The 14,204-nt window shown below is 31.7% G+C and overlaps 3 protein-coding genes across 6 annotated transcripts in view; 1 reads left to right on the top strand and 2 right to left on the bottom strand.

Moving 5' to 3' along the window:
• The window catches only part of LOC125810154 (uncharacterized), a 316,103-nt gene that overhangs the window by 192,568 nt on the left and 109,331 nt on the right, over positions 1–14,204 (top strand). The gene's annotated exons all lie outside the window — the stretch shown is intronic.
• Positions 1–14,204, bottom strand: part of LOC125810167 (8-hydroxygeraniol dehydrogenase-like) — a 52,960-nt gene that overhangs the window by 4,553 nt on the left and 34,203 nt on the right. The window lies entirely within an intron of this gene.
• On the bottom strand, positions 2,418–12,177 carry LOC125810169 (8-hydroxygeraniol dehydrogenase-like). 3 transcript variants are annotated; one of them, XM_049489694.1, is made up of 5 exons: positions 12,054–12,177; positions 11,837–11,950; positions 3,120–3,630; positions 2,868–3,021; positions 2,418–2,777 (listed from the first exon to the last, which is right to left on the bottom strand). In XM_049489694.1, the coding sequence occupies exons 1-5, from the start codon at positions 12,149–12,151 to the stop codon at positions 2,575–2,577; spliced, it is 1,080 nt and encodes a 359-aa protein (XP_049345651.1). In that variant the 5' UTR covers positions 12,152–12,177; the 3' UTR covers positions 2,418–2,574. The 3 variants fall into 3 exon arrangements, with proteins under 3 accessions (XP_049345651.1, XP_049345650.1, XP_049345649.1); XM_049489693.1 differs by lacking the exon at positions 11,837–11,950 and adding an exon at positions 4,058–4,171; XM_049489692.1 differs by lacking the exons at positions 11,837–11,950; positions 12,054–12,177 and adding exons at positions 4,058–4,171; positions 4,330–4,448.

The raw sequence follows: 14,204 nt of genomic DNA, 5'->3' as shown, positions 1-14,204 counted from the left end.
CCAAAAAGAAAAGGTTCTTTAAAAGCTTTTCAAACGTGAAAAACTTAAAAGTTAATATAGTGGCTAAAGAATATCCACGTAGATAATGTGAAAGTATAATAATTAGTCAAAGAAAATAATAACATAAAAGTGTGAAATTTGGACCAATTATACATTAATGATTGCAATTTTTCGACATATTCCCACTATTTTAATCGAGTTATTTTCCCCCTTTTTCCCACTACTTTTGTTTTCATTTTTGGTCCTTTAATTTGGACGGTATAATTTTAAATATCGAATGCAGATAAGTTTTTAATCGTTTGGACACTATTATTCGCATGCTTGATATTTACGGATTCGGTTTTCCTCCATTTCGTCAAGTGCACGTCTAGATTAGAGACATGTGTCATATTTAAAGTTTAAAGGTCAAGATTATATCATATGAATAAATATATTGTAATCCTTATCAAATTTGGAGAATAGTTTTTTGAAATTAGTTGACTTAACTATGGTTATGATAGTTGTTAATATAATATAATCTTGACCTTTAAACTTTAAATATGACACATGTCTCTAATCTAGACGTGCACTTGACGAAATGGAGGGAAGGGGTAATGGAGGGGAGCCAAATCCGATATTTACCATATAGTATTTATGCAAATTTCTTTTTCTATAAGAAGTTTTTATTTGCATTTAATGTTTACACCAAATCAAATTAATTAACTGTAGCAATTAAAAATTGAAGTAAGAATACATATCATGTAATTGTGATTAAAAGATTACTTTGATATATAATAAACGGAAAAGGGTCATATTTACCCCTGTACTCTCAGAAAAAGGTTATATTTGTCATTCGTCATACTTCTTTGATATATTTGTCCCTGCCATCCAACTTTATGCGCATATTTGCCTTTGAACCGTTAAGTGTCATGTCTCCTACTTTTATCATCCTACATGACGCCTATGTGGCACATCTACATGGATATATATTTATTCCACCAAAATATTCCTCCTAATTTAATTATTAAATTCATCCATTACATAAAACCCATTTCCTAATATAATTACTTCATTTTCAATTTTTCTAGAGAAAATCATTTAACAGATAAACAAAGTTGCTCATTCATATGTTCGAGCAACAGAGAAGCTTCGAGTTTGAGCACAGAGCTACAGAGATCCTTTTTTGCTCTTCTCATCTCAAAACAGTATACCACATCTCTGTTGGGACTGTTGGAAAACAGTAAGAATCATAGCCACAATAAATCAAAAACCACCAAAAAAACTATATGACCAAAAAAATAATTAAAAAAATGAAGAAGTATCAAATATTTTTTATCTTGAACTTTTTTAACTTAACAATGTTCAAGAGATCGTGTTTTTCTCTGAAAAAGTGACAATGAAATAATATTAGGAGTTGGGTTTTAGATAATGGATTGATTTAATCCCTTGATTTAATAATTAAATTAGGAAGAAATTTTTGGTGGAATAAATATATATCCATGTAGATATGCCACATCGGCACCATGTAGGATGATAAAAGTAGGAGACATGACACTTAATGGTTCAAGGACAAATATGTGACTAAAGTTGGATGGTAGGGCAAATATATCAAAAAAGTATGACGAAGGACAAATATAACCCTTTTCTGAGAGTACAAGAGTAAATATGACCCTTTTCCGTATAATAAACGCTCAACTTTTATTCATTGATATATCGGGCACATAATTTAGGGTAAAAATGTATCCATATTGGGTGTTTATAGACAAATTTACCACATAATTATTTAAGTAATATGTATTTTTATCTTATTTTTTAATTAATTAAAGTTTAAATGATTTATTAATTGGGTATAAATACATCGTGCAGGTAAATATTTACCATAATTTAGCTAAACTTAACAATTTGATATTTCTTATTCCTATTAAAATAATTCCATTGGCATTATAGATATTATTTATTGCATTTTGCTCTACTCACTGAAGGATAGTCATACGCATACATAAAGAAACTCGATATGTGCTGCGACAAAACTATACTTGTTAATTTAGAAGCAAAAATTTAATCGTACTCGATGTTTATACTGATTCAATGACTATATGATGACTAGGGACATAATCCGCGCTCCAACCAACTATTTTTGGCACATTGTGTTAGATGGAAAGTTGTGGTGTTTTGAGCGGGTTGTGACATTCCCCGTCCTAAATGAGTGCATTTCTAATGAGTAATCACACGGGAAAAGAAGTCAAATGGCAAGATAAGGTAGTGAGAAACAGGACAAAAGACCTATGAAGCCTTCACCACATGCCTACCCATACACTTTATTCACTGAACTATAGTTAAATAATGCATATATTTCACCTTAATTCATGACTTAACCCTGATAAATCAGTATAATTTGATGTAAACACTGAATGCTGGTAGTTTTTACCGAGTGTCAATATTAGAAAACACAATATCGTATTTATTCTTTTAACTCCTTATTCCTTTTGATACACAAAACATAAGAAATAAACTAAACAACAAAACGTACAAGTTTAATACAAAATCATAACCCTATAACACACTCATTTTCTTGACCAAGATGTCCCCCTCATCTCAACTCTTGTTCAATGTGTTGCCAATGTCAAGCACAAAACGATACTTCACGTCCGATTTCAAAAGGCGTTCTAACGCTGTATTCACATAGTCCATTGGCACAACTTCAACATCTGGTGTTATGTTATGCTTTGCCGCGAAATCTACCATCTCTTGTGTCTCCTTCATCCCTCCTATCCCGCTCCCTGCCACTAGTTTCCTTCCTATTACATTTACACACATTATATTAATACATACGTATCAATATATAAAAAAATGTATATACAAAATCGTCTATTTATAACCAAACGTACCTAAAAGCAGGGGAAATACAGGTAACTCTAGTGGTTTTTCAGGGGCACCAACCATCACAAGCTTCCCATGAGTTTTCAACAAATTAATCAATGGAAGAAGAGGGTGAATCGCAGATACAGTATCGATGATGCCATCTAGTGACCCCGCTGCACCCTGCTCGTATTTAACATACAAACGAAAATTAGTATTATTCGTAAGTCACGCCTATGTTATAAATTTGAAATTGAAATAGAGTTGATTGATTGATCGACCTGCATTTGGTCAGGGTCACGACTGACCAAAAACGAGTCTGCCCCTAAATGATCAATTGCTTCGTCTTTTTTACTGACAGATGTACTTATCACAGTAACTTTGGTTCCGAACGCCTTAGCAAATTTCACAGCCATATGTCCCAAACCACCCAGACCAACAACACCGATGTGCATTCCAGGTTTATCTAGTCCGTAATATCTCAAAGGACTATAAGTTGTGATCCCTGCACATAACAAGGGAGCTGCTTCCATTGGTAAATTTTCGGGCCAATGGACCACGTAGTGCTCGTTCGTTACCATTATATCGGAGTAACCACCATACGTGGTGGTTCCATCGGTGTCAACACCATTGTACGTCAATATCATATCGGGACAGTAATTTTCAAGATCATTGTCACAATTTTCACATTTTCTACATGATCCTACTAAACATCCAACTCCAACTTTGTCACCAATTTTGAATTTCTCAACTTTGCTACCAATTTCAGTTACTACACCAACAACTTCATGCCTGTAATCAACAATATATTCAGTGTAATCTCACAAGTCGAGTCAAAGGATAAAATGTAAGCAGAACTTACCCCTAACTACGTTATGGGGTCCTAAGCTTATTAATCCGATTTAGCTAGTTGTTTAGTAACATATTTCATCATCTTGATGATCAAATTTACAGTTTTGTTGTCCAAACAATTAGAGAAAAGGAAAAATTATCCAAACTAACTACATATGTTGCAATGATTATATTGTTCAAATCCTAGCTCTGCCTCTGTATCTACATATAATGCAATTATAAGAACACTCTTTTTGAAACTTGGTGAATAATAAGTCTGCTCATCTACCATTTTTCACTTAAATTAAATTAGATATAACGATTTTTGTCTACGACAGAGTTATAATTAAAGAACACAGTAAAATAGATGGATCAAAATGAAACTTACCCTGGTACCATTGGATATATACTATTGCTCCATTCATTCTTGAGTTGATGAAGATCAGAATGACAAATTCCACAGTACATAACCTTGAATTGCACATCTTTTTCACTAGTCACCCTTTACTATTCAACAAGAAAAGTTTCAGCTATATATTGTTCGATAAACATATCAATATGTTCGAAATTGATATACACTATCGGTGTAGATCTAATTCATATAAAATATACACTATCTATATTGTCAGTTTATATAACGTAAATCCGAAAAGATGGTACCTTCTTGAGAAGTCGAAAGGAGAAAGTACCCCAGAAGTATCTCTAGCTGCCCATCCAAATGCCTTAACATTTTCATGTGATTTTTCCATTTTCTTGATTTTTGTTTATATTTGGAGATACTATTATTATTATTATTAGAACAATTAATTTGAGTAAAGTTATAGTCCAATGTATTGATTTTTCATTTGAATAAATAGGCATTTGAGTTGATGGCTAATGACGTAGTCGATGAGGTATGAAACAAATGTTATCGTCATGGCTTCTCTGTACAATTTGCCTTTTTATTAATTAATATAAGATAATATTGTATCTTATATTATATGATATTTCTATGAAAATGGTTCAGTAGTACGTGAACAAGGTCTAGCCACTAATTTTTAATTAAAAAAATCAGTCTTTATATTATTTTAAACTATGTGTAGTAGTGACATGCTTAGTAGAAATTGGTTTCAGTGAAATGTTTTAACATGATTGTATGGAATCATAGAAGATTTTGAAAAAATAGAGAAAAAACTAGACTTTCTTGATTTGGTTTGATTTATTAATAAATAAAACAAATGCAATTGGTTGATTTGGTAAATAATAAATCCGAATCAATTGGTTTATGTATATCCCTCGACAGAATCCAGTAATTTTGATTCTGAATCAGATCATATATTTATGTTTGAAAATTAACTTTATATATAGATTATATTTGGTTTTTTGTGTGTATTAGCCTATGGATCAGGCCCATTTGGGCCACTCAAATTTTTTTTCTGAAAAAATTATATGAGGACCTCAATAAAGAGTTGGAAAGTATTACGTATATTCCCGCCATTTTTTACACGCATATTTTTGCATTTACGAGCCAATTTTTAAGAATCATACGACTTTCTTGGTTTTTCGTGTGTTAGCCCATGGATCTAGTGCCTTTAGGGCACCTGAATTTTTTTTGAAAAAACTATATGAAGACCTTCATAATGAGTTGGAGAAGCATTATGTGTAGTCTCGTCATTTATTTCACGCATATTTTCGCATTTATGAGTCAATTTTTAAGAATTAGCAGACTTTCTTGGTTTTTTGAGTGTAATAGCCCAAAGATCAACTGCCTTTGAGGCAACCGAAAGTTTTTTCTGAAAAAACTATATGAGGATCTCTGTAATGAGTTGGGAAAACATTATGTATAGTCCCGTTGTTTTTTCACGCATATTTTCATATTTGTGAGCTAATTTTTAGGAATTACCCGACTTTCTTGATTTTTCGTGTGTAGTAACCCATGGATCTATCACCTTTTGGGCATCCAAAAAAGTTTTCTGAAAAAAATTATATAAGGACCTTCGTAATGAGTTTGGGAAGCATTGTGTATAGTCCCGCCAATTTTTTCACACATATTTTTGCATCTACGAGCCAACTTTTAGGAATTACCCGACTTTCTTGATTTTCTGTGTGTATTAGCCCATGGATCTGGCGCCTTTGGGCACCCCAAAAATTTTTTCTGAAAAAACTATATGAGAACCTCCATAATGAGTTGGGGAAGCATTATGTATAGTCCCGTCGTTTTTTTCACGCACATTTCTTGATTTTTCGTGTGTATTATCCCATGGATATGTCGTCTTTGGGACCCGAAATTCATTTATGAAAAAACTATATGATGACCTCTATAATTAGTTAAGGAAGCATTACGTATAGTCCTGATATTTTTTTCACGCATATTTTCATATTTATGAGCAAAATTTTAGGAATTACCCGACTTTCGTCGTTTTTCGTGTGTATTAACCCATGGATCTAGTGTCTATGGCACCCAAAAGTTTTTTCTAAAAAGCTATATAAGGACCTCCGTAATGAGTTGGGAAGCATTACATAAGGCCCAGCCATTTTTTCACGCATATTTTTACATTTATGAGTCAACTTTTAGAAATTACCCGATTCTTACCATTTTTCATGTGTATTAGCCCATAGATTTGGCGCCTTTGGGGCACCTGCAATTTTTTTCTTAAAAAACTATACGAGGAAGCATTATGAATAGTCCCACCATTTTTTACACGCATATTTTTGCATTTACGAGTCAACTTTAAAGAATTACCAAACTTTAACCATTTTTCGTGTGTATAAGCCCATGGTTCTAGCGCCTTTTGGGCATGCAAAAAAAATTTTCGAAAAAATTATATGCAGACCTCATAATGAGTTAGGGAAACATTACGTATAGTTCTGCCTTTTTTCACACATATTTTCGCATTTAAGAGTCAACTTTTTGGATTTTCCCGACTTTCTTGGTTTTCGTGTGTATTATAGCACATGGATCTAGCGCTTTTAGGGCACCCAAAAAAAATTTATGAAAAAACTATATGAGGACCTCTGTTATGAGTTGGGGAAGTATTACGTAGAGTCCCGCCATTTCTTTCACACATAATTTCGCATTTACCAACCAACTTTTAGGAATTACCCAACTATCTTGATTTTTCGTGTGTATTAGCCCATGAATTTGGTGCCTATGGGGCACCCGAATTTTCTTTTGTAAAAACTATATGAGGACCTCCGTAATGAGTTGAGGAAGTATTATGTATAGTTCCGACGTTTTTTCACACATATTTTCGTATTTACAAGCAAACTTTTAAGAATTATTCGAATTTCTTAATTTTTTGTGTGTGTATTACTCTCTTCATTTCAGAAAAAATGGCGTAGTTTGACTTTGCACGATGTTTAAGAAAATGAAGAAGATTTTTCAATCTTGTAATTTAAAGTTACATCAAAGATCACGTTGAATGCTATAATTTAATAAGTGAAAAACACAATAATTTGAAAAAGATTTTGTAGTTGAGGGAGCATCTATAATTTAGCTCTCGAAAATGATAGTTGCGTCACTTTAATTTCGTTCCACAATAATTAATTAGGATATATGGTTGGTGATTGATTACCTCTCCAGTATAGCCATCAGAAAAGATGGTAACAATAATTTGAAAAAAAATAAAATAATAAATTGTGTGTTTAGTGAGAGAGATAATATTTTTTAATTTTTCTATGTTTGATTGGTCGAATATTTTTGAAAAATATTTTTTTACAAAATCGTTAATAATTAGGAAAATAAAGTCCTAACACAATGTAAAAAATACAAGTTTCATAAATAACATTTCAGGTAGATTATATTCTTCCCACGCCACCCAACTCAACCCCCACATCTCACCCTTGATCCTACTATTTTGTTTGTTTTCGAATATGCACAAATTTGCAAAAAAATAAGAATCTAATATTTTGATCAAATTGAATTTCAATCAAAATACTAAAAAGAAATTTGAAGTTTAGGGGGGTCTAGTAAAAAAAATCGGACCTCATCCATTCAATTAAATGGAGGAAATACAAAGCTTATCTTCAAGCTTACCTTATTATAATTATTTGGAGGACCATCGCAGAGTCACTACATGTAAAGGAAAATAATAAATACAACATCGACCCTACCACTTGAGAACAATATCTCAATTCATTATAATTGGGGATAAAAGCTGTCGGTGCATCTTTTTTTTCAAATATAACTTAGTATAAGTCATTTATTTGTTTAGATTAATGAAGAAGGAAATAATATGGGTCCTCTATTAGGTCAATTCAGGAAGAAAAAAAAAGGCAAAAAAAAAAAAGGTAAGAGACATGACTATTTGAAATATCTAGTTGTATCATTTAAACAAAAAATATCCTCTTTAGATTTTTTTATTTTTTTATTTTTTATTTTTATATAATTTTCAACATGAATATATTTTTTTAAGTTGGTATTGTTACTCCATATTTAAAAGGAATCTAGTTTTAAAGTAGTTCAAATACGACATACTTCTTAGATAAAAAGATCAAACACATATTTCGATTAATTCAATGTTAAATGTGTTTTAATAGATATCTCAAGGACCGAAGTCAGAATATACCTATAGTTTATGGACCAAAAATGCTCTAATTCCTACTTTATACAAGTGTTTAAGTTTACAACAACAAGGGTTGTGGTAGTGTACTAATAAGTACTCCTCTATATTTAATCAAACATCTTGGATTCAAGTCTCCGATTTGATTACAAAGTAGCCTTTGTTAGAAAGAATGTTGGATTTTCCAACGTGAACGTGGATTTCAAACTTGTCTCGTCTCCTTACTCGAGAAATCTATGATAGCTCTGTAAACTAATAACTTATAATAGATGAGCCCAATATCTTTATGTTCTGAACTTGTTTTTGGTACAAGGGGAGGGGCGAAGAATTCTAGTTATAGTTCTTCTTCTGCCTAATCTTTAATTAGAACCGCTTTGAGATTTAATCTTTAGAACCATGTGCCTAAGAAGGCTAGGGCATTTATAGCCATAATTCTTCCCCCGGTTCTACGTCAAAAGCAAGTCTTTTTTATTGCCCCACTGACCTTTTCTAAAAGCACTTTGGGTCGGAGGTTGGTTGTAAAGTAAAGAAGGATGGTGTGCTTTTGAATTTGATTTATTTTGATAGAAAGAAGAACCAGAATTGGTCCTGGGTCGTATCGTTTTTCAACTGTCTGGTGGTTGGGCCCCTAAGCAGATATCAAAGACTAGGGGTGTGTTTGGTATGAAGGAAAACATTTTCTGAAAACATTTTCATTTTCCAATTTTCTCATGTTTGGTTGGGTTAAATGTTTTGGAAAATGTTTTCCAAATCAACTTATTTTCCTCAAATTTAAGGAAAATGACTTCCCTTCAAAACTTAAGGAAAACATTTTCCAAAACTCTCTTCCAACTTCAAACTACAATTATTTTTTTGTTGAAAAAATCAATTTATTTTGTCCATACCCTCAAACCAACCCCCCATAAAAAAAAAAATTTAAACCTTGTTTTTAAATTCAATTGTTTTACCCACCCTCACCCCTACCCCTACCCCCACCCCCTCCCAAAAAAATATTAAAAATTATTATTAAAAGATATTTCTAATTTTAATTTTTTATTTTTTACCCCATCCACTACCCTCCCCCCCTATCAATTTTTTTATTGTTTTTAAAAAATATTTTCAACTTCAATTTTTTATTTTTTTCATCCCGATCCTCGATCACCCACGCCACCTCCCCGGCCTCTCCCCCCCCCCAAAAAAAAATTGAGTTTGTTTTTAAAAAATATTTTCAACTTCAAAATTTTATTTTTTCACCCCTACACTCGATCCCCCCCCCCCAAACCCACCCACCCCCTACTCGCCACCCCTACCCAAAAAAAATAATTTAAGTTTGTTTTTAAAAAATATTTTCAATTTCATAATTTCATTTTTTCACCCTACCTTGACCCCCCCCCCCCACGCACCTCCTACCCAGCCCCCCACCCACCCCACCCCTACCAGCCCCTCCCCCCCCCAAAAAAATAATAATTTAAGTTTGTTTTTAAAAAATATTTTCAACTTCAAAATTTCATTTTTTCACCCTACCCTTGACCCCCCCACCCACCTCCAACCCAGCCCCCCTAACAGCCCCCACCCCCAAAAAAAATAATTTAAGTTTGTTTTTAAAAATATTTTCAATTTCAAAATTTCATTTTTTCACCCCTACCCTCGACCCTCTACCAGCCCCCCCCCCCCCACCACCACCACCCCAAAAATAATTTTAAGTTTGTTTTTCAAAAATATTTTCAATTTCAAAATTTCATTTTTTTCACCCCTACCCAGCCCCCCCCACCCCACCCACCCCCTACCAGCACCCCCTCCCCCACCACCAAAAATAAGTTTGTTTTTAAAAAATATTTTCAACTTCAAAATTTTATTTTTTCACCCCAACCCTCGACCCCCTCCGCCCACCCCCTACCAGCCCCCATCCCCCATCCCCCAAAAAAAAATTTAAGTTTGTTTTTAAAAAATATTTTCAACTTCAAAATTTCAATTTTTCACCCCTACCCTCAGCCCACCCCCTCCCACTCCACCCCCAAAAAAATTTAAGTTTTAAAAAATATTTTCAATTTCAAAAATTATTTTCTACCCTAGTAAAAATAAAAGATATTTCTCAAAAAAAAATCATTTATAAATCAAACACTAAAAATCTTTTTCGGAAAATATTTTCTACTCACCAACCAAACATGAGAAAATAAGTCAAAAATCAACTTATTTTCCAGGAAAACGTTTTCCTTCATACCAAACACACCCTAGATGAAAAACCAAAAAAAAGTTGAATATGAATACTTATTATGGTGTTATATAAAATGAAACATAAGAGTAATAGAAAGGAATGTTTAGTAATTGCCTCATAAACTCACACCATTTCTTTTCTCGCTTAAAATACAAACACACAACAAGAACAACATGTCCCTATATTAACTCTTCTTCAAAGTATTGCCAATGTCAAGAACAAAACGATACTTAACGTCCGATTTCACGAGACGTTCCACAGCTGTATTCACGTACTCCATTGGCAGGACTTCAACATTTGGTGTTATGTTGTGCTTCTCCGCGAAGTATACCATCTCTTGTATCTCTTTCACCCCTCCTATCGCGCTCCCTCCCACTAGCTTCCGTCCTGTTTTCCACGTTATATACTTGAGTTATTAATTAAATCAATTTCAATATACATTTGGATTTTGGCTACACATTTCTTAGTTGACTTAATCGAGCTATCCAGATGGTCATTCAACTAGTAGTTATTATCGTATATGACTTTCTGAGTGATCATCTAAGAAATCAATCCGCCCTCTACACCTTCCATCCAAGTATTTTTTTAATTGTTTTGTTTGGTGTTAAAAACAACATCCACTTACATAATCTTTTTGAGGTTCAAAATTGTTTACCACATAGTGCAAATCTATGTTGTTCGGATCCTTCAAATTATTGAAGCATCGTATCAGATTTTAGAGGATCCAATACGTATCCAAAGGTATGTTTGAAGAGTCTGAGCAACATAGTTCCAAGCAGATAAGAGAAGGAAATTGGAAGTAGCTCAGATTAGGATTTTTTTTTTCCCACAAATATCAATATGTTTGTAGTATCTCTGACAGCAGTCAGATTGCTAGTAATGAATATTCTTGCAGATTTTAATGGAAAAATGGATATTTTTGTAAGTGGCGGAGTCAGAATTCTATAGATATATGGAGAGAAGTATTGAAAACATCTCTAAATTCGGCGTAAATTATTAGTTTCATTCTTAAACTATTGGCAACCTTAAAGAAACTCATTTATTTGACTAACTGAACTTAAAATACACTCCTGATCTTGCAACATGGATGAATTACACTCTTAAACTCTGGTCATGTTTAGGTTGTTTTCAACACTTCTCTCGGCTTTTTACAAAGAGTCACATACTCCTACTAGAGTTTGAGACCACTTGTTATGTCATGTGACAGATCGGGGGTGTGTATCGAGGGTGTATCTAAGTTTATTTAGTCAAGTAGAAGGATATTTTTAAGACTGTCAATAGTTCGGAGATGAAACTAATAATTTGATCGATTCAACACATTTTGCATAAATAGCTACAATTTTTTGTTACCAATATACACAACAAAATTTTCCGACGATCACAAATAAAAAACAATAAAAAAAAATTTAAAAAAAAAGATAAGTAAACTTGCCCAGGTATAATTGGATATTTGGTGATGCCCCATTCATTCTTGATTTGATGAAGATCAGTATGACAAATTCCACAATACATAACTTTGAATTGCACATCATTTTCACCTGTCTCCCTGCATCCATTTCAAAATCCAAATTAAACCTCAACAATAACAATAACAATAACAACGTATTCAATATAATTTCACGAGTCGAAGAAATTAATAAAATTTGTACCTTCTTGAAAAATTGAGAGGAGAAAGTACCCCAGAAGTATCTCTAGCTGCCCATCCAAATGCCTTAATTGGTTGTTCATTCTCATGTGATTTTTCCATATTATTATTTTTTAGGTGATTCTTGATTTTTTTGAGTAATGTATACCATACTATGTAGCATATAATATATAAGAAAGAGAAAGCAATATTATTGGAGAGGAAAAAGAAGTGGTTGTCATTTCCTCATTTAAAGTATATCCCTTTCTTTTTTTGTTTTCGACTTGATTTTTAGAGTTTGTATTAGAGCTCTGATTAAATTTGAATTACGCACCATAAGGTTGGGGTTGTTGGAGTAGAAAAGAAGTGGTTCGCATTTCCTCATTTAAAGTGTATCCCTTTTTTTTTTTTGGACTAGATTTTTAGAGTTCGCATTAGAGCCCTGATTAAATTTGAATTACGAACCATAAGGCTGAGGGTTGTTGGAGTAGAAAAGAAGTGGTTGTTACTTTTTCTGACCAAACAGAAAAAACTTTAGTATATTTGTAAGGCTGTTTTTTTGTCTTATATTATACGCTCACTATTTAAAAAAGAATGATTTTTTCCTGTTTTAGTCTGATTTAAAACAATAAGCCTTTTTCTTTTTGGTAATATTTTAATCTCAATTTTTCACGTGGTATATTTAAAGTCATCAAATTAAAGAGCATTTTAATACATTTGACATGATTTTAATTTACGACCACAAAAATGAAAAAGCTTCTTTATTTTCTTAAACTTTGTATCAAGTTAAACTAAGTCATTCGTTTATAAACGAAAAGAATATATATTATGTGAGGTATAAAATGATTTTTCTTTTTTAAATGAAGAGAATTTTACCAAAATAGTGTACTTGTACTATTTACTGTAAATATACCCTTTTTGTTCCATATCAGTTGGTTATATTTCGCTTTGTAATATATAGTATTTTTACATGAAATTGACAGGTAAAAAATTGTAACTTGCAATATTTTTAGTATAGTTTTAAAAAAATTGCAACTCGCGTAGTAATTTATTGACTTCACCACATAATTCCAAAAATAATCATAGATTAATGTATATAACAAATAATAATCTGAAAACAAGAATATTTTAGCTCTTTAAAATAGTAACTGAGTCATTTTCCATACAACTATAAATAGGATGGTTGACAATAAATGGATCATCGACCCTACCAATTAAAAATAATATCTTTATCAATTGTAAAATACATATAAAAATAAAAAAAAATACAAAATTAGGTATAATTGATCTGATTATTCAGATTTTTGTTGTATTAAATTTATTAACAGGAAACACATCCAATAAATTCATTAATTATTTTATTTGATATTCTTATTCTTGATAGGTAATCCCACACGTCATTCGACAGAATCAATTTTGTCAAATATTATAGAATAACAATATTGTTTTAAATAATCACAATAAACAATAAAAAGAACATCAATCACTAGGTAATGTCATTCTTTGAATATGATTTTTTTTTTTTTTAAAAAAAAAACTAAGATAAAATATACATGTGTCGATTCAAAGGCGGCTCAAGGGTGAAAGACAGTAAAATATAGAGTTAATAGTTAAAAATGTGCTTAAACGATTATAACTATTTGATATTTCATTTATATATCTAAACTATTATCTTTTTTATATTAAAATATACTTTAATATTGAATTGATCTGCACACATTTATTATCGATTAAAAATAAATATTTGATCAACTTAATGTCAAGATTTTTTTTAGCACAAATTTAGTAATAATTTAAATAGGTAAATAATACAATGTATCATTTTTCTTTGAAGTCTTCTTGTTCATACGTACTCCATTTCTTTGTTAAAACTTGTCTCACTTTAAGCATCTCATTTCAAACTATTTAAATTTCATATAGGAGTTGTAGTTTGTTTATATTCTCTGGTCTTATTATATTTTAATAGAGTTGGTGAAAGAGTTGGTGATTTGGTGGTCTAAAGATATATATATATATATATATAACTTTGAGAATTTGAATTTTTTTTATTAATTATAAATTACTTAAATCAAACACACGTGAGAATCAGAAGTAGAGGTGGACCTAAGATATGAAATTTACCATAATTCAATAGTGAACAGAACAATACACACAATAAATAATACAATAACTGAGT

This window comes from Solanum verrucosum, unplaced genomic scaffold (assembly GCF_900185275.1).
Source record: "Solanum verrucosum unplaced genomic scaffold, falcon-dt-bn FXZP01000281.1, whole genome shotgun sequence".
Classification (NCBI taxonomy): Eukaryota; Viridiplantae; Streptophyta; class Magnoliopsida; order Solanales; family Solanaceae; genus Solanum; species Solanum verrucosum.
This window is presented reverse-complemented; position numbering and strand designations above follow the sequence as displayed.